Source organism: Palaemon carinicauda, chromosome 12, assembly GCF_036898095.1.
Source record: "Palaemon carinicauda isolate YSFRI2023 chromosome 12, ASM3689809v2, whole genome shotgun sequence".
Classification (NCBI taxonomy): domain Eukaryota; kingdom Metazoa; phylum Arthropoda; class Malacostraca; order Decapoda; family Palaemonidae; genus Palaemon; species Palaemon carinicauda.
Window position 1 is genome coordinate 153,554,471 of NC_090736.1, and position 21,302 is coordinate 153,575,772.

Below are 21,302 nucleotides of genomic sequence, written 5' to 3' on the forward strand. Positions count from 1 at the left end.
GCAAAAGATTAAGATGCAGCAGAGCAGTATGTTTGATGAATTGTGGCCAAAGTCGAAGAAGAAGGTTATTTTAACTGGCAAGTGGTTGGGGAGCATACCCTACAACTACCTTTGCTGAAGTTTGATGGTTTTTATATTGGTGTTGAAACAAATTGTAATTATAAATTTAGAATTTTAAAATAGCTAAAGTAAAATACCTGGGGTTATGGTCTAAACTTGAAACCAGATTGTGCTGTAAAATTTTATTTTTCCTTAGAATATACACCTATAGATCAATTGATTGTTATGGGGAAAATGAGTCTTCAAAGGGAATTGAGGGATTGTTTTTCATTGTGCTATACTTGAAACAAAACTAATAGTTGATTGTATACAACTAACTCATGGAGTACCGATTGATATCCTGGTAGGATTCATTCATTGCAATAATCATCTACTTTGCTACAGTACTTTTGAGTAAAGCTTGGTAAAGAGATAATAGATTAGGGATCATCAGTTTCTACAGCTGCATATAGCATAACGGTAGTCCTTAAACTAATGAAAGATCACAGTCAAACCACTCTGTTCCACCTCCCATAATTCCTTTTAAGTGTGTTTCCAGTAATACAGAATATCAAAGCAAGTATTTTGACAATATGTAACAGTTATTCCACTAAATTACAAAAATATGAAAGTGATGAATCGTTATAATTACTTGAAATAGGTGTTAGTACCTTCAACACTTACAGAACAACAAGATTTAAAAGACAAAATTCTGTTGTCTTAAGTATTATCTGATAAATTCTCAACTTAGAGTAAAGTTTCAAGGAAACTTTGGTCACAGTATCATGACCATCAGAACTTTTCCAAATTCAAAGTTACTGACCTTTGAAATAAGAGGAGAAAACTGGCCAACACATTTAAAAAAAAAAAATAACTAATGTTTATTTCTTTCCTAACATTAGCCTGCCTTAATAGCAACACTGAATACTTAGCTATTGGGTCCCTACTAAACATTCCACCATCCCTACCAGTGACCAACATCTGGCTACCGTAGCATGAAGTCTGGAATGAATACCAGTGCAATGTATCCTATTTAAAACTGGCAGGATATAGCAACATAGCAATATGCAATTTTATGAGGGTGAATAATAATAATACTTCATGGACATGTGAAGAAAGTTCTTCACAAGAAATAAAAAGGTATCATAAAAATAAGGGAGATTGCCCACTATACGGAATTCTCTTTAAGGTGATTACAAGATAGGTGTTGCAAAACTCATGAATACATTTACCTAGTTAATAATGAATTAATTTACTTTAACCTCTAGTAAAATACTGAAAATAATTTAAACTTGATAACTTTCTCACAAGTTAACAAGACCCACTCATTAAAATCACATTAAACAAACTTTGGTTATACAGTATTCATAATGAAGTTACATCAATGCAAACTCTTCCTTTTAAACATTAGAAAACGACCAAGATTAATCATAAGATTAATTCTGGCCAGGAAGATTTTTAATTTCTTGGAATATTTATGCAGGCCCCTTCAACTTGACAAAATATTCAAGTAATCACAAACAGATTACATAAGTAATAGAAACTATAAATTAAATAATCTTAGTTTGAAATGAGTGCGCTGCTAATCAATATTCTATTCAAGTGTTGTTAAAAACTCATTAAAAACTCAGGATAAAAATTTTCTCCCTTTTAAGTATAGATATTAAGAGTACCATACTTGACTAATAACAGCAATACAGATCTGTAACTAAAGATATGTATTAGAAATAAATTATGTGGGTATATACACAGATTCGATGGCCTAAAGGAAGTTCTCTAGCTTGAAAATGGTATTAATAGCTTCTAGAACACATTTGACCGACAAAGAAGGCTCTTGAAGTTTGGCCTCTACCGGCAAGAAATCTCGTGGGGAATGATCCAACAATTCCTCTCCGTTGTATACACCAGTCTGAAATAGAAGAATCCTTTTTAGTTATCATTGGTGCAACTTTAAGAAGCCTTGTGAAGGGGAAGGCTGAAATTAATGTATAAATTTATTCAATATCAAACTATTTTACTTAACTCCTTAACATTAGCCTTGACCTACTTACAATCATACTTTGAGTTTTGTTAGGATTCAACTTCATACCCCATAATTTGCACCATGCACTAATTTTAGCTAAATCTCTATTAAGGGATTCACCAACCCCAGATCTACATTCAGGAGATGGAATTGATGCAAAGAGAGTAGCATCATCTGCATATGCAACAAGTTTGTTTTCTAGGCCAAACTACGTCATGTGTATATAGTATGAAAAGTAATGGGCCAAGAACACTACCTGTGGAACACCGGATATCACATTCCTATACTCACTACGGTGCACATCAACAACAACTCTTGAGATCTATTACTTAAAAAATCAATAATAATGCTAAGAAACGACCCACCCACTCCCAACTGTTTCAGTTTGAAAACAAGGGCCTCATGATTAACACGGTCAAAGGCAGCACTAAAATCAAGGCCAATCATACGAACTTCGTGCCCACAATCAAGGGATTTCTGTACCGCATTGGAGATTGTAAGAAGGGCATCTCATACTCCAAGGCCTTTACGAAAACCAAATTGCAAACTAGGGAATAGATGATTACCTTCAGCAAACCTATTAAGACGTTTTGCCAGATGTTCAAAAATTTTAGATAATATGGGAGTTATGGAAATTAGGCAGTAATCAGTGGGACTTGAGCTACCACAAAAACATTTACATAGAGTAGTAACAGTACCAATTCTCCAACAAGTGCTAAAGGCTCCTCTTCTTACTAACTTGCACAATAAAACATAACTTTGGAGCCAAGAAATCTGCTGTCTTTATAAAAAACAAAGGTGTTAAAGGTCTTGGGATTGGAAACTCGCTAAGTTTGGATTCAAATCTTGTAGTTTCAGGTATTATATATCAGGAGTATGTCTACATCTCTTAAATTTTGGAGAAAGGTTTCTTTGACAAAGAATTCTAGACATTTCAATTAAATACTTGCTTGGTGTTAGATGGACATTATCTTGAGTAATCTGACACTTATAGATTGGCTTCTAAATCCTATAGTGCTATAGCGGCTGCTGCTGTGGCATTTCATATTTTCTTGAGAAAAACTAAGTTGCACATTTCTTTTTCGAGCTCTTCCCATTCAATTTTAGACCAATTAAGTCTAAAATTCTAATTAGGTTACACATTTTAACTTCTTGCTGGCTTATCTCTTTCCATCACTGGCATCCCACCTTCATCAGTGTGTGGGACTCAGCATTATGAACATCATGCGAGGTTCATAGAAATATACAGAATTTTAATAATATTGTTATCTCTATACTCGCCTGATGTTTATATACTTGCCCCCCTGCCTCATCAATGACGATGTCAAGGCAGAGAGAGTATTTGTAACAAACTGAAGAATGGGTTACTCCTAGTATACTAATTACCATTAAATGCTATATTTATTGTCTCATTACTTTACTAAGGGCTTTTATCTCTAAAAAGAAAAAATAAGAAAACATTTTTTGGCAAACATCAATAAAAACGAGCTTCTAGAGAAGCAATATGAACATCAGGTGAGGATGGAAAATTTATTAAAAGTTTTTTCCCTTGAAAATTAGGAAGCTTAGTGTTATATTCAAATTCTAACTGAAAATTCTCACTAAAATATTTTAAAACTATTTGTATTTTTCCTAGCCAAACAAAATCTGAGTCATTGACATGGGGTTTACTCCGAAGTCGTTTTGCAAGAAAAAAAAAAAAAAAAAAAAGTGCCTAACTGGCAACCGCGTATGGTTACCAGCTATATCTCCATGCTGAATGACCACGAGCTAGCCTCACCATTCTTCACATGGTCAAGACTTGAGGGGTGGATGAGGTGAGAAATTTGGATAAATGACTCAAGGTTTATATTGCTAAGAAAACTACAAATAGTTTAAAAAAATTTAGTTTGTTTCTATGCGGATACAAACTTCGAGTCATTTGTATGCAGTCTTCCTTAGGTGGGAGAAGTCTCTGTCATTAGACTGATTTATGTCTAGCCCTTATTTAGCAATAAACAAAAATATATAAACAACATTCAAAACCAGCTCTAAAGAGGCAAGGTTGAGATGTTGGCCTAAAATCACAAGTCAATAACCTGACAAGAGTAAATATTCTGGTGTGAACAATATCTACAATATATAAAAAAAAAGTCCCATTAATACTTAGTCACAAACAAAAAATAATTTAATTATTCTTACTTGCACAAGGCTTTCTTCAGTTACTCTCAATTGAAGGATGCATGAGGAAGGAAGTGAAGAAATCACGTATTCTCATTTCATACCCTTCATGCCAAGAATACCTGATAGTGTGACAAAAGGGTAATTGTCGTGCAAGAGTTTGGCCTAGATTATTTGATGTGCTGTAACATTAGGATCCAGACACCTCCACTAAGGACTTGAGCCACCAAGTGGTTCTTGCTGCCAGACCACAGATATCACAAGCACTAGGAAGAGGGTCTGGTGGTTCTTTCCCTGAAGATTCATAGGCTCTGAGGATAACTTCATGCAATCAGGAAGAGATATTGTAGCATTCTCTGAGATTTCTGTGCTCAAGAACAGGTAGATATTAAGGTTAAAAAAAAAGAAAAAAAAAAAGGAGCCGTTCTTTTAAGATATCTCCAGACCATTCTTATATGACAGAGCAACCGATTATCCAGATAAGCAGTTACCTCTTTCATAGCAGAGATGGTAAAAAGTCAAAACTGCTGTCAATGTCTGGGTTCTGGGTCTTAGCCACAAACTCTGGAACGTAGAAAAACTATAACGTTTTCTATTCGCAGATTGTGATATCGGGTAAGACAAGCCATGTAGTTCACTCACATTAGAAGTAAAAGGAAGACTCTTCCAGATCAGACCTCGGTCCGAGACCTTTGTCACACTCCAAGTTGGGGGTTCAAGTTCCTGAGGTGGGCAGGTCTGTTCAAAACTCTTAATAAGAGCTGAAAGTTCCCAGTTTAAAGACTTGGTTTTCACTCTTTCCAGCACATCCTTGTGTTCTTGTCTACAGTTAGAACATTGAGATGATATAACTGGAATAGATTGGTGGGAGCTTTGATCGCTCCTCGAAAACTATTCTCTGTTTACATAAGACTGAGACTGAACAGCAAGGGACTCTCTATTGACCTACACACCTGTGAGGAATAAGATTTATTAAATGAATTCCACCTAGAGTGATTGTATCTGGAAGCAGAATAATAAGAAGGAGAGTTAGATCTCCCTGTCTTGGGAGGAAGTTCAGGTCTTGTGGCAATGCGTGGTACCACCCCAAGAAAAGGGGACAAGGGCTCCACTACCTTCCTTCCCCTCATATTTCTGAAAATTAAAAAAATCTGGTTTTGCTACTCTCTGTAGTTTAAGGATTAGGTAAACTATGATTACTGTATTTGTGGTCTGTGCAGACCTAGTAAGAGTGGTTGTAACAAATTCATGTTGCCTAGAGACCATCTGGTTTCCAACCAAAGTTGGAATTGCAGCACATTCAGGAAGCGCATCGGTACAAGAACATACTGGGGCAGTAGCACGATGAAAGCATGCATCCATGCGAGGATACACATGTTAGCATGTATGCATGTTTTAAGTGAGGCTGAAATGTTGGTAGAAACTGTGATAACTTACGCCTTCTAAATGGATTGTAAGGGGAATCTGAATTCAAACTCGGGCAAATCAGTCAAACCTGTAAATCAGAATCCCTGGTCGACATAACTGAGGATGTCGGGATACTGCCTTTAGTTTTCTTGGGTGACCGAAGAGGAACTTTCTGTGGAGAAAAATTAGGTGGGACTCTGTGTACAGGGACAAGCTGGACTTGGTATACATATGAGGCGGGGAATAATACGCACCTTCCATGGGGGCAGCCCCGTAGGGGGTAAGATAGAGTTGTCATTCGTCACTCGAGGAGGTGCAGTGCTTTTGGCTGGGAATGTGGAGACTTTGATTGGAGTGTCCTCCAAATGAGAGAAATCTTCTTGGTTACTAAAATCTAAAATAAAGGTATGGTGTTCACCACTGAGCACGCTCGTGGGAGGAGACTGTGAACATTACAGTTAGCATAGTCTGGTACTAACGATACCTGTACGGACTCATATTCAGGCTGTACTAGGGCTGAAACCAAAGGATCAGTATTAGGAATAAATTCCGGTTCAATATGGCTGTCATCCTCAATTAACAGCTCTGGTAAAGAAGGATCAGAGTGGGAGAGATCGTGCGTCGCACGAAGCGATTTTTTTTTCTTGACCTCGTGAGAGGAAGGAGATCTATCCCTCTTAGGCTTCTTCTTGCAGTATGCATGATACTTCTCACACTGGGAGAGCAGCCACTCCCTGCTAAAATCACATGGCAATTCAAAAGAATACCGTTTACAAAGGCAGTTTGGGCATAAAACTGGCTCATGAAATTTCCAAACGGATGCCCTTCAAGGCTGGGACAAGTCTGCATACTGTACTACCTGAAAAATCACTCCATATTCACAATGCACACTGAAAAAGAAATTAGCACTCTGCAATCCAACATTTAGTAGTGTAGCGTGGGAGGCCTGTGTGGAGATATAGCTGGTAACCATACATGGTTGTCAGGTACTTTATTCTTTTCTAGACATAGCAAAACGACTAATGAGTAAACCTCATATAAATTACTCTGAAATTTATAACCGCGTAGGAACAAATGAATTTTAAGCATAACCTTATCCTGCATTCCAATTATCTTAAGTTTTCTTTTGAATACTACAAATTGTGTTCAAAAGCAGTCTTCTTTTGTTAGAAAAATTTGACTGAACTTGAATAGTTCTCATTTAGATTAAAAGACTTTTACCATGAAATTGAAAACCTCTTTACCTTGACTAATACAGAATAGCACTGATCAGCAGTAAGGCCTTTAAAGTCTTGAGTAGACAGATCTAACCCACGTGCTCCCTGCATTGTGACTCTCTTCTTACTTCCTCGATGCCGTCTCACGTATTCCTGATACAAGTTCATACCAAATATATCTGTGTGGATGTTGTCACTGGAAAAACAAAAATAAAATAATGAATGGTATCTCATATGAAGAATGAAGAATTTATACAATAGAAATAATCTGTTTTTGGAGGAGACTGCAACAAAAAAGTTATCATTAATAATGGAAAATGAGTGTCATATAAATCTCAAGCCTTGCTTATGGAAAATAATGTAAGGTGATAAACGTGGAATGATTGAGAGAAAAATAACAATGTCTGATAGAATTGTATTGTATGTGATCCTATGCAGAAAGCATTATATGGATATTATCATCTCAAAGGAAATCCAGTAAACTGAAATATATAGATATAAATTCTTAGTATAATTATTTAAATTATTATACTTTTCGAAATTGTAACTTCGTAACAATTATTATACTTTACGAAATGTTAACTTTGTTAAAATTATTATACTTTTTGAAATGTTAACTTCGTAACAATTATTATACTTTTTGAAATGGTAACTGTGTTCCAATTATTATAATTTTTGAAATGTTAACTTTGTTCCAATTATTATACTTTCTACAATGATAACTTTGTTCCAGTGATTTTGAAGATCGTAAGTATTTCAATACATTCGCACACAAAATATATATTCGCAGTACAGTACTATTTGCCTATGCTTACAATAATCCAATTCTAGGAAAAAGCATTATTATACCCATCTTTATATTAACTTTCTATATTTTTAAAGCTTTTCTCAGTTTTCTTGAGGGGTTAGACTAATGCAACATCAATCAAACTACTCTGTACTCTGGTATTTCATCTAAATACAATACAGTACAAGAAAATATGTCATATTGCTAAAATACAATATCTTACTGAGTTGCCATTCTTAAAATTAAAATGGATATATTTCCTTACATATACTTATCGCATCATACATGATTAAAAGAATACCTGTATATATTGAACTACGTAAAAAACATAACATCTGGATCCTAATAAGCTAATACCATCAATGAATTATCTACGGTGTCATTTAAACATATCAAAAAGTAATTAATAGGCAACACATACCGGTACTTACCCAATTGCATAAAGTTTAGTTATAGGCTGACTTATGCCTATAGATCTTGCGTGATGCTGTACCATAGTCTCTGCATGGTAATAAGTTATTTCTGACGGCTTCCCCACAAGAGCAGTGTATATGAGATCGTTACCTGTGACCTTCTTGTAAAGTGCCTCCAGACACAAGAGAAAAGCACCATGACCAAATCTACAAAGGAAATTTATCATTGAATAATGATGAACAGTAAGAGTTGGATCAATGAATAACTTTAAATAATTACGGAGGCATCACACTTACGTCAGCTGTCATGAAAATATAGTATGCTTATTTTAAAGAGACTAGAGAAAAAAATTGATGAAAAGCTGAGAGATGAACAAGCAGGTTCTAGAAAAGGTAGAAGTTGTACTGACCAAATTCTCATTTTGAGACATGTACAGTGCATAGAATATAGAATTCCACTTTACATGGTATTTTTGGACTATGAAAAACCCTTTAAGAGTGTGCACCGGCCAATTTTGTGGAGAGTCCTGGATTATTATGGAGTTCCTCCTTAAATATGAAAATTTGATTGTCTGTTCATAGAGTCCTATCAAATGAATTTCCAGTGAACAGCGGAGTACTCCAATGGAATGTGTTGTCGCCTATGTTGTTTATCCTCCTCAAGGATTTTATAATGTGTAGAACAGTTGGAAATAGTGGAGAAGGATTAGCTGACCTAGAGTATGCTGATGAAGCTGTGCTTCTTAGCAGAACACCACAGGAATTACAATGCTTGCTTACCAGAATGCATGAAATATCACATGAGGTTGGGGTCAAGATAAATAGGAGAGAGATATTGAGAACAGAATACGCAATGGAAGATGAAATACCATTGAAAGGAGAAAGAATTAATGAAGTAGAATCATTTAAATAATTAGGAACTACAATCTCTAATACATGGTCTTTAGAATTGGAGTTCAATGAAAGATTGAAAAAAGCAAATCAGACAATGGCTAGGTTAAGTAAAATTTAGAAATCAAATTGCCTGAAATCATATATAAAAATCAGGCTATACATCAGTTTAGCAAGATCGGTGTCACTGTATGGAAATGAGTCCTGGTATGACAATGAAACAATTTCCATCAGATTTTGTGGGTTTGAGAAGAATGTTGAGTTAAAATGGCAGGATAGGATTAGAAATGAAACTATAAGAGAGATTACTCAGGTGCCATATGTGGATGAGATCATGGCGAGGGGTAGATGGAGATGGTTTGGGCATGCTCTTCGCAATCCTCGTAAGAGATAAAAGGATATTGCAAGATGATTTGATAAAAGAAAATATAAAACAGTAAAACATTGTGCAGGTGGGTTTCAGATACCCAAAAAACATGTTTCAGTTGAAGCAAATATAGAAAAATTATTTTAATAAGGTAACTCGGAAGAACAACAGTCTATACTACATCTTCCCGAATGAAGTATCAATTTAACGTAACTAAAAATACATCAAGGGAAAACATTACCTTTTATTCATACAAAATGCTTATTTCTTAATAACATAAACTTTTTAGATTAATTTCAAATATCTTTATTGCCATTTCTTACCTCGGCATATGAGCCTCAGCCATCCATTGCAAATCCATGTTACAAGCTAAAATTGGCAAGTGGGGATATGGGGCAACAGGTGAACTTGAAAGGTCTCCCCCTGTCATAAGTACATCTATTATGAGTTGCAGAGATGTTTCCCACCTTACTGGCTCACCAAAAAGCATTACAGCTTCTAGCTTTGGTATGCTTGTTAATGGAGAAACAGCCTGGAATAAAAGAGGAAGAAGTGGATGACAAAACAGTAGAGAGTACTAGAATGCTTGCAAAAATAACTTAATTATGCAAATAGTTCATAACTAACAGTTTATAGTACTTAATATACTGTACAGAAAAGGGATTTTGACGAAGGAAAAATCTATTTCTGGGCGAGGGACCTGTGTCGCTCCGTGTAATGCTCCTCTAGCACCATTTCTAAGGCATAGTTATTGCTGAATATACCAGAGAAAAAGAGATGCATGGAATGCCAGGAATAAACCTAGCTCGCTCACTCTTTGAGTGTCGGTATAGAAAACTGGGGCGTGATTGAACCACGACCATAGATCCCTCACCAATTAGACCTCTCCTTCATCAACATACCCCCTCTCTACCCCTACATCTCCCCACCCCCCATCCTCATTCCTCCCAGCACCCGAAGCTTGGACCAACCAGGGTGAGGGAAAAAAGGGAAAGGGTGGGTTCACTGGGCGACACAGGTCCCTCGCCCAGAAATAGATTTTTCCTTTGTCAAAATCCCTTTTATTATAGGCACTGACACAAACGTTAAGATAAAAATAAATCTTAAAATAAAAACCTAAATTTCCAGTATATGTAAAAACAGATCTAACAGACTTATCAACTTATTGAAATTCATACAATAAAAAATTCCTTTATTAAATAATTCAAACAATTAAACAAAATCATTTAGATTAAATTAATAAAGATACCATTACAAGAATATAATTTCAATACAGTACTTAGCAAAGTTCATTGCTGTTTCTACTTTGGAGGTGAAAGCACCGACTCCATAAAAGTAGAATCTTTGGCATAGGGCTTGGGAATTGATAACACTGACTGATGAGCAACTGGTTGAGATTATAATAGAGATATATAAAAGGTAGTTGGTAGCCTTCTCTCAAAACCACGAAGTTCCATGGATCCACTTAAAGACTGAAGTCCCAAAAATAGGAGAGCTTTCTTTCTGCCAGAAACCATAAAGTTGGACTGTCACAAAGAATATACTCCCTACTGACCTGTTGGCAGAATCACACCTTGCCACATGGCACTATATCCAAACTCTTCTACCTTGATATCCATCCTTTTTGCCGGTTGACGGGTTGGGGTTCCTTTGCCAACAAAGAGATTTAGTTTTTCAAGGAAACCTCTTCCATTACCGTAGCTAATCTGTCAATCTCCAATAGAAGGCCCATCACCGGAGAAGTAATGAGTTCATACTTCTGACTGCTTGAGACACTGGTTCAGCCAAAAACAAACTGTTCCCTCTTCTTGGGGATGATTCCCAAAGGTTTTGATCAATTCTGAATGAGAGTCTGTGATTGTACAGCAATTCATAAATCCCAAGGTGCAGAACTAATACCCATGTTTGTACTGAGATGCCCATTCCTAAAATATCTCAAAATCAAATCAGCAAAGCACTTAATCTCCAAAATCTTAGCTACACAGTCACAAGCACACACTGCATATAAGTATGTTTAAGTGGGAGCATCATGCTACATCTAAACCAAGACCAGTTAGTTCATTTGTCTTACACACAAATGTTCTCTTCATCCTGACAGAGTATCCATCTTGCAAGAGCAGAAGGAAGCCAGACGTACAGTTCACTCTTAAGTAATCACTCCCTGTCTGGGAGAACAATGTTTTGAGGTTTGGGTACTGCTAACTTGTCCCAAACCAGAAACTCTATATTATTCTTATATCGTGACAGCGGTTTCCCTCTATCTTGTTCAACAGTAGCTTAAATAGTGAGTTAACCTTTGGAAGAATAAGAATATTTCTTAGACTCAAGTCCCCATGTTCAACTTAGGCTAAATTTGTCACTTTACTTGCACAACAGAATAGAAAAAAAAAAGGACGAGGTTCGGAATTGAGATGGGCTTAGCTACTATAGAGGTGGAAAGGAAAGTGTTATAATACCATAATTGACGGTCACCGCAATGGCAGCTGCAGAAGGAAGTCCCTGTACCATGGTGGCTGACCTTTCTTTGCAAGGTAGCTACTGGTACACCTACCTGTAAATTCCACAAAATTTGGGATGTTTGTTGTGTGTGCTTGACAGACTTGTCAGAATGGCAGGCTAATGGAAGATCCAGTAGCTAAAGTGATCTTTTGGATGAGGCCTGTAAATGGTATGATCTGCTAAGAATGGTCCGAGCCCTGAACCCTGTTGAAAAGTGAGCACAGCAATGGACCCAACAAAAGATGATAAACTAGTGTATTGTGAATACTACCTAAGCCTGCATTCACATCCAAAGAGGGTTAAAACAAAGTCTATTGATTTACCATGGCTGGTCAATCTGACAGACTACCTACTTCTCACAGTACTAAAGGAATTAGTTTTAAATCTGTTCCTATGCTTAGCCCCCTATCGTTACTACAAAATACCTGCTTTGCAACAATCATGTGGTCATAACACTGCACTACACTCTACTTATCATATCTATCCTCCACAGACTACATTCTGTTATAAAATATTATAAATATTATTAGCCAGGCTACAACCCAAATTTTAAAAGTAATTGGCGTTTTCAAAACTTTTAATAGAGGAAGATGACTTCAACAAAAATTTAACAAGGTAGTTATAAATACAGTACAGACATCCCATCACCTTTCAGTAAAGTAGATGCAAACTTTTCACAGGCCTGGGATTTGCAGAACGGTTGAGAGAGGTGTATACCCAGAGGCTTCAGCTAAAGGAAAACTTGACGAGCAGAAAATGCTAAAGTTTCCCTGGTAAGAGGAGACTTAGCCTTCACATTCCCCAAAGAATAGACTTGCCTTTAAAGGGAGGCGGCAATAATTGCAAACTATCATGACGTTAAGGCGCTGAAAGAGGGCATCTATTGCTGTTTCAGCCATTAACTGATGCCGTGTCCCTCATTCATTAGCATTCCTACTTTGCATGAGGCCAATGTTGACCAGTCAAACTAAAATGGATTAAACAGCCTTAGACATGAAAATTTTAAGCAACAAAAGGAGTTTTTACTGTCACATTTTCATTGCTCGCTCACCATTTTAATTACACAGCCGGGACCATTTTCATCGAGTGGTGGAACTCATCAACCAGAAGATCAGCTGATCACCTAAACAAATCACATTACAGACTGACTTGGAAGTTCAAAGACAGTCATGTTGGTAAGTTTGGCTCTTGCAGTATCTATATATGAAGACTACATCATTGATTTGATGGTATAATTAAAGGGTTAGTTCAAGTCATCCAAGTATTTCAAGAAAAAGTATAATTTTTGCAGGATTTTCAAAACTAAGATTAGAGATTAATAGCTTTCTTATCTATTAAACAATGCCAGGCCTAGTGGTTTGACAAAGTATATGTCTGTGCAGGTGCACATCTATAATGACCACATTTAATGGTTTAAAATATGAATTTCTTTTAAATCAAAAGTATAAAAAGACATTCAATATTATCAAATAGAAATTATTATTTATGTTTCTATACAGTATACAATTTCATTCAGCAAAGTAAATTTCAGACAGCAGTGAAGAGTGAAATTGAATTTACATTTGATCAATGAAATATAAGTTTCGAATAAGTGTGTTCGACTAAAACCGTTCTTGTTGTGTGAAATTTTGCTGTGAAATAGACATTTATGACCGTACCCATAGTGGCCAAAGACGAAACTCGCCAACGCTCACCACCTGGAGTTTACAAACCTGCTGACAATTTCAACAACTTTTCTAGCCCCGGTGAAGCCATTCCCTATTCTAAAGGATGAAAGGTTTGTGTTTGCATAGGAATATATGAATCTTGTTTGGCATAATACAGTAATATCCAAACACTTACACAAGTGCTTTTTTGTTGACCAGGCGGACATGAGTCTTTTTATAGTTTATTTATGACATATTTGTTTTTGATGTTGTTAATAGTTTATATATGACATGTCTGGTTTGACGTTATTACTTATTTTAGAATTATTTATTGTTAATTTGTTCTCTTCATTTATTTATTTCCTTTCCTCACTGGGCTATTTTTCCCTGTTGGAGCCCCTGGGCTTATAGCATCTTGCTTTTCCAACTAGGGTTGTAGCTTGGATAGTAATAATAATAATAATAATAACTGTATTTCTTTAGACAACCCATACCTACCTTTGTTTTTCTTCTCTGGTGATCCACACAGTCCAGCTGGGGATATGCCTGCCTTAGTTCATCTACCGTTGTCGTATTTACAAAACCTAAGTTATGAGCTATTTCTTGCGTTGGCCCCTGGCCACTTATTAATAATTGCTTGTTGAAATACTGGTCGAACATCTTTAAGGGGGAATGGGCCATAACCACTTGGTCTTCATGAACCTGTAAATGCACAATTATGAATGACTTTCATTTATATTTCGTATGGCTACTATATTACAATATTAAAATACTGTACTATACAGTACAGGTACTATATCAAATACTGCAAAAGGTAAAAATAAAAGAAACACACATTTCATATAGAATAAAAAAATCTCACATCTGAAACAAAACGCGACATAGGCATTGAAAAAATATAACTTCCGTATCTTACATTAACCCCCAGCCATTCTGAAAGTTGTTCTGCCTTCCCCGAGCGCAATGCATTTCCAGCATTTGTGACGAACACGGTTGGCACTCTGAAATTTCCCGATTCATCTACCAGGTGATTAAAAGCCTCCCTAGCAGTTGGTAGAATACGCCTTCCCCTCACTATCACGCCATCTATGTCAAATAACAGGCCAAAGTTTGGAGTCTTCCTAGCAGTCTGTGGAGTAAAACAAAATTTAATAAAATTAGAATTTTTTTTATAATTTTTCAATTAATAATTTGGAGCCGAGACTTCTTTACTTATAAGCTTCGTACCAATGTTTTTTTTTTTTTTAAGTCTGCCTTTTTATAAAGTACTATACAGTACATTATATATTTTACCTCAAAATGAAGGATACACTTAGTGCAGTTTAGTCTAAATGGAATTATTTAAAATTACTGTTACCTGTGGTATACAGAACAGTATCTTCATCGTTTCATTGTGGCAAATACTCTAGAGTTTTTATTTCTTGTTTTTGTTACTTTAAAAGCAGATCTTGTTACTCGAAAGGAGACCGAAAAACATATGATAGGTTGTTAGTGGGCTACTAGATGTTGTTAAATTACATGATTTCTAGTAAGTAATTAAAAGAAAACAGGAATTGGTAAAATTTTTAGATACTTTAACAATAAAACGGTCACTGAAAACATTTCAAATGAATCCATCCAGTTATAAAAATGTTATTTTTATTAATAAAATAAATTTTTGAATATACTTACCCGATAATCATGTAGCTGTCAACTCCGTTGCCCGACAGAATTCTATGGAGGGATACGCCAGCTATCACAATACTAGAAGGGGGTGTACTCACCAGCGCCACCTGTGGCCAGGTACTCAATCATTTGTTGTTTACACCTCCTCAATTATTCCTCGGTCCACTGGTTCTCTCTGGGGAGGAAAGGGAGGGTCGATTAAATCATGATTATCGGGTAAGTATATTCAAAAATTTATTTTATTAATAAAAATAACATTTTTCAATATTAAACTTACCCGATAATCATGTAGCTGATTCACACCCAGGGAGGTGGGTGAAAACCAGTGCACATGATTAAAGGATAGCTAAGTATCCCCAAATTTCATATAACAGTTATCTCAAATAACAATGAAATAATAAGTACCTGGTAAGGAAGTCGAATAGAACCGTTACTCTGCCTTTTATTTAAAGTTCGTCTTCCTTACTGAGCGCAGCGTTCCTCTTGGAGGCTGAATCAACCCAAAGGTGCCAAAGTACAAGGGGTTGCAACCCTACTAAAGGACCTCTACCAAACCTTTAACCCAGGCGCTTCTCAAGAATGAATAGACCACCCGCCAAATCCAAGGATGCGGAAGGCTTCTTAGCCTACCGTAACAACCATAAAAACAACAATAAAAGTATTCAAGAGAAAGGTTAAAAAAAAGGTTATGGGATTATGGGAATGTAGTGGCTGAGCCCTCACCTACTACTGCACTCGCTGCTACGAATGGTCCCAGGGTGTAGCAGTTCTCGTAAAGAGACTGGACATCTTTCAGATAAAATGATGCAAACACTGACTTGCTCCTCCAATAGGTTGCATCCATAATGCTTTGCAGAGAACGGTTTTTATTAAAGGCCAACGAAGTAGCAACAGCTCTTACTTCGTGGGTCCTTACCTTCAGCAACGCAAGGTCTTCCTCCTTTAAGTGAGAATGTGCTTCTCTGATCAGAAGCCTTATATAGTACGAAAGCCCATTCTTGGACATGGGTCTCGAGGGTTTCTTGATGGCACACCATAAGGCTTCTGACTGTCCTCGAATAGGTTTAGACCTCTTCAGATAATATTTGAGAGCTCTGACAGGGCAAAGAACTCTCTCTAGTTCGTTACCTACCATGTTGGAGAGGCTAGGTATTTCGAACGATCTAGGCCAAGGACGTGAAGGAAGCTCGTTCTTTGCTAGGAATCCAAGCTGAAAAGAACATGTAGCTGATTCGGTTGTGAAACCAATGTTCTTGCTGAAGGCATGAACCTCACTGACTCTCTTAGCTGTGGCAAGGCAAACGAGAAAAGCAGTCTTGAGGGTAAGATCCTTGAAGGAAGCTGACTGGAGAGGTTCGAACCTAGATGTCATAAGGAACCTTAAGACTACGTCCAGATTCCAGCCTGGAGTGGAAGGACGACGTTCTTTAGACGTCTCAAAAGACTTGAGAATGTCTTGAAGGTCCTTGTTGGAAGACAGGTCCAAACCCCTATGGCGGAGGACTGAGGCCAACATGCTCCTATACCCTTTAATTGTAGAAGTAGAAAGGGATCTCTCATTCCTAAGATGAATCAGGAAGTCAGCTATTTGGATCACAGAGGTATTGGTAGAGGATATTGAATTGGCTCTACACCAGCTTCGGAAGACCTCCCACTTAGACTGGTAGACTCTACGAGTGGAAATTCTTCTAGCTCTGGCAATCGCACTGGCTGCCTCCTTCGAAAAGCCTCTAGCTCTAGCGAATCTTTCGACAGTCTGAAGGCAGTCAGTCGAAGAGCGTGGAGGTTTGGGTGCAACCTGTCTACGTGTGGTTGACGTAGAAGGTCCACTCTTAGAGGTAGAGTCCTGGGGAAGTCTACTAGCCATTGACGTACCTCTGTGTACCATTCTCTTGCAGGCCAAAGGGGAGCAACCAGCGTCAACCGTGTCCCTTCGTGCGAGACGAATTTCTGCATAACTTTGTTTATGATCTTGAACGGAGGGAATGCGTACAGGTCGAGATGGGACCAGTTCAGAAGGAAAGCATCTACATGAACCGCTGCAGGGTCTGGAACAGGGGAACAATAAAGCGGAAGTCTCTTGGTGATGGAGGTGGCAAACAGGTCTATGGTAGGCTGACCCCACAACGTCCAAAGTCTGTTGCACACACTCTTGTGGAGGGTCCATTCCGTGGGAATGACCTGATTCCTTCTGCTGAGGCGATCCGCTGAAACATTCATATCGCCCTGGATGAACCTCGTGACCAGAGTGAGGTTTAGACCTCTTGACCAAATGAGGAGGTCCCTTGCGATCTCGTAAAGGCTCCTCGAATGGGTCCCTCCTTGCTTGGAGATGTAAGCCAAGGCTGTGGTGTTGTCTGAATTCACCTCCACCACTTTGCCTAGCAGGAGGGACTTGAAGTTCAACAGGGCAAGATGGACTGCTAACAGTTCCTTGCAATTGATGTGGAGTAATCCTTGTTCCTTGTTCCACACTCCTGAGCATTCCCGTCCGTCCAAGGTCGCACCCCAGCCCGAGTCCGATGCATCCGAGAAGAGAAGAAGATGGGGGGTCTGGATGGCCAATGATAGACCCTCCTTGAGAAGAAGATTGTGCTTCCACCCCCGGAGAGTGGTCTTCATCTCTTGGTTGATAGGGATAGAGACTGCTTCTAGAGTCGAGCCCTTGTCCCAATGAGCTGCAAGATGGAATTGAAGAGGGCGGAGGTGGAGTCTCCCCAGCTCGACAAACAGGGCCAGAGATGAGAGGGTCCCTGTGAGACTCATCCACTGTCTCACTGAGCAATTGCTCCTCTTCAGCATGCTCATGATGCACTCTAGGGCTTGGTTTATCCTGGGGGCCGATGGAAAAGCCCGAAAATCCCGACTCTGAATCTCCATTCCCAGATACACAATGGATTGGGAGGGAATGAGTTGAGATTTCTCTAAATTGACTAATAGACCTAGGTCTCTGATTAGATCTAAAGTCCAAGAGAGGTTCTCCAGACAACGACGACTCGTGGAGGCTCTCAACAGCCAGTCGTCTAGGTAGAGGGAGGCTCTGATGTTCGATAAGTGCAGGAATTTCGCTACATTCCTCATCAGATGAGTAAAGACCAAAGGAGCTGTGCTTAGGCCAAAACACAGGGCTTGGAACTGATAGACAACCTTTCCGAAAACGAATCTCAGGAAAGGTTGGGAGTCTGGATGAATGGGAACGTGAAAGTATGCATCTTTCAAGTCCAATGAGACCATCCAGTCCTCCTGTCTGACCGCTGCTAAGACCGACTTGGTCGTCTCCATTGTGAACGTCTGCTTGGTGACATACTCGTTGAGAGAGCTGACGTCCAGCACCGGTCTCCAACCTCCTGTCTTTTTGGCCACAAGAAAGAGACGGTTGTAGAAGCCCGGGGATTGATGGTCCCGGACTATAACCACTGCCTTCTTCTGCACAAGTAGCGACACCTCCTGTTGCAAAGCTAGCCTCTTGTCCTCTTCTTTGTAGTTGGGAGAGAGGTTGATGGGCGATGTGGTCAGAGGCGGTTTGAGGCAGAATGGAATCTTGTAACCGTACCTCAGCCAACTGACAGACTGTGCGTCTGCACCTCTCTTCTCCCAGGCTTGCCAGAAGATCTTGAGCCTGGCACCTACTGTTGTCTGGAGAATCTGAGAGTCAGTGTTTTCCCTTGGATGTCCTGGGTCCTTTCTTAGACTTGCCCCTGTGAGAGTCTGGACGGGAGCTTCCTCGGCTGGGGGCTCTACCACGAAAGGGCGGTATGAACCTAGTGGCCGGGGTATCAGCCACTGGAGAGCGATAAGTCTTGGGGACAGAGGTGGAAACCTTAGACTTACGAGCCGATGAAGCTACAAGATCGTGCGTGTCCTTCTGTATCAGGGCAGCCGACAAGTCCTTAACTAGCTCCTCTGGAAAGAGGAACTTAGAGAGTGGAGCAAAAAGGAGCTGAGACCGCTGGCACGGTGTAATGCTGGCTGAGAGGAAGGAACACAGTTGTTCTCTTTTCTTCAACACCCCTGATACAAATAACGACGCTAGCTCACCCGATCCATCCCTGATAGCCTTATCCATGCAGGACATAATTAACATGGCAGAGTCTTTGTCCGCAGGAGATGTTTTCTTGCTGAGGGCTCCCAGGCACCAGTCGAGAAAATTGAACATCTCGAAAGCTCTGAACAACCCTTTCAGAAGGTGATCCAGGTCTGAGAAGGTCCAACAAACCTTCGAGCGTCTCATCGCAGTCCTCCTAGGCGAGTCCACCAGACTTGAGAAGTCAGCCTGGGCAGAGGCAGGAACTCCCAAGCCTGGTGCTTCCCCTGTGGCATACCAAACGCAACCTTTCGATGCGAGCTTCGTTGGAGGGAACATGAAGGAAGTCTTGCCCAGGTGTTGTTTAGACTGAAGCCAATCCCCTAAGATCCTTAAGGCCCTCTTGGAGGATCTAGCTAGGACAAGCTTAGTATAGCACGACTTAGCTTGTTGCACGCCTAGCGAAAACTCAGATGGAGGAGAGCGGGGAACAGCAGAGACGAAGTGGTCAGGGTAAAGCTCCCTGAGTAGAGCCAAGACCTTTCTAAAATCAACAGACAATGGAGAAGGCTTAGACTCCTCCACGTCTGATGAGGGATCAAGATGTGCCTCCTCATCATCCGACACTTCATCAGCAGAGGGTAGCGAAGCAAAAGGACCAGAATGCTGAACCGCAGAGTCAGAATGGGCAGGAACAACAGCAGAGGTTACCTCAACTTGAGGGAAAACCTGAGGTTCAGACTGCATAGGTTGAACAACAGTCGGAGCAGAAGGCAGGTGCAAGGGTGAAGGAGGATGACTCCTAGCAAGAGTTGCACCCAAGGAATGCACCAGCTGAACGGAGGACGGAGGCGGAGTAGTCCGTTCCTGTTCCTGTGGTATGAGTGGAGCGTGAAGAGACCGAGGCTGTGCAGAACAAGGTAAAGATCCCGCAAGCAGAGATGTCTGAGGAGCAGGATCAGGGTGCACGGGTAGAGCTCGGTGCAGCAACTGAGGAGACTGACTCACAGGTGGAAGAGGTTGTTGTACTTCCACCGAGAGTTGCACCGCCGGTGGAGCAGCCCGGGGAGGAGGAGGAAGAGTGGAGTAATCCTCCTGATCCCAAACCGAAGGTTGCCTTAAAGAAGGCTGATGCTGAACAACACTGGGAACAGTGAACACAGAAAGTGGTTCAACCTCGTATGCCTGGCAGATGGAGCTGCGACTGGGTGCAGCGAGTGCAGGAGGTTGGTGCACCACCGGTGCAGGTGGGAGCAGCACAGGCTGAACGGGTGCAGAAGGTTGGTGCACCACCGGTGCAGGAGGGTGCAGCACAGGTTGAACGGGTGCAGGAGGTTGGTGCACCACCGGTACAGACGGGTGCAGCACAGGCTGAACGGGTGCAGGAGGTAGGTGCACCACCGGTGCAGGCGGGTGCAGCACAGGCTGAACGGGTGCAGGAGGTTGGTGCACCACAGGTGCAGGAGGAGCAACACTCTCAGCACGACACTCACGCATCATGTCCGACAGCTGAGCTTGCATGGACTGAAGCATAGACCACTTGGGATCAGCAGAGACAGTGGCAGACTGAGGTAAAGCCATAACAGTGGTTGCACCACCGGTGCAGCTCTGTTGTACCTTACTCCTCTTGGGCGGAGTACAGTCGCTAGATGACTGAGGCGAGTCAGAGCTGAGCCAACTACTGCAACCTGGTTGAGCACTCGATGGCTGGACTCTGCGTTTAAGCGGTCTAGAGACCTGAGACCAACGTTTCTTCCCCGAGAGAAGATCAGCGGACGAGCGGAAGACGGGCTCAATCGTCTGCAAGTGGGAGTGACGGTCTGTGGAAGACACGCCCGCAACCACTGAGGATAATTCTGTGCGCCTAACAAGGCCTGCCGAACCCTTATGCCCTTCGACATTGCTTCTCCCCTGGGCATGGGAGCTTGCAAGAGGTCCCGGACTGGGAGAACGACTGGCTCGCACAGAAAAATCCCCACGCACCACACTGGCACTAACACTAGTACAAGGCACTGCACCGACACTAGCACTCGTCACAGCACTGGCACTAACTTCACCCACTGCACTCTTGGCCTTCAACTCTTTCACTTCGGCCATCAGAGACTTATGGTCACTTACCACTGACTCTACCTTATCGCCTAAAGCCTGAATAGCGCGTAAAACC

The 21,302-nt window shown here is 40.2% G+C and overlaps 1 protein-coding gene across 1 annotated transcript in view; it reads right to left on the bottom strand.

Moving 5' to 3' along the window:
- Positions 1-227: 227 nt before the first annotated feature.
- Positions 228-21,302, bottom strand: part of LOC137651340 (haloacid dehalogenase-like hydrolase domain-containing 5) — a 47,215-nt gene continuing 26,140 nt past the window's right edge. The window contains exons 2-7 of the mRNA XM_068384629.1: positions 14,366-14,578; positions 13,948-14,151; positions 9,628-9,836; positions 8,065-8,253; positions 6,874-7,042; positions 228-1,948 (exon numbers count right to left, since the gene is read on the bottom strand). Coding sequence (XP_068240730.1) covers positions 1,802-1,948; positions 6,874-7,042; positions 8,065-8,253; positions 9,628-9,836; positions 13,948-14,151; positions 14,366-14,578 — 1,131 coding nt within the window. The 3' untranslated portion in view covers positions 228-1,801. The remainder of the gene's footprint in view (positions 1,949-6,873; positions 7,043-8,064; positions 8,254-9,627; positions 9,837-13,947; positions 14,152-14,365; positions 14,579-21,302) is intronic.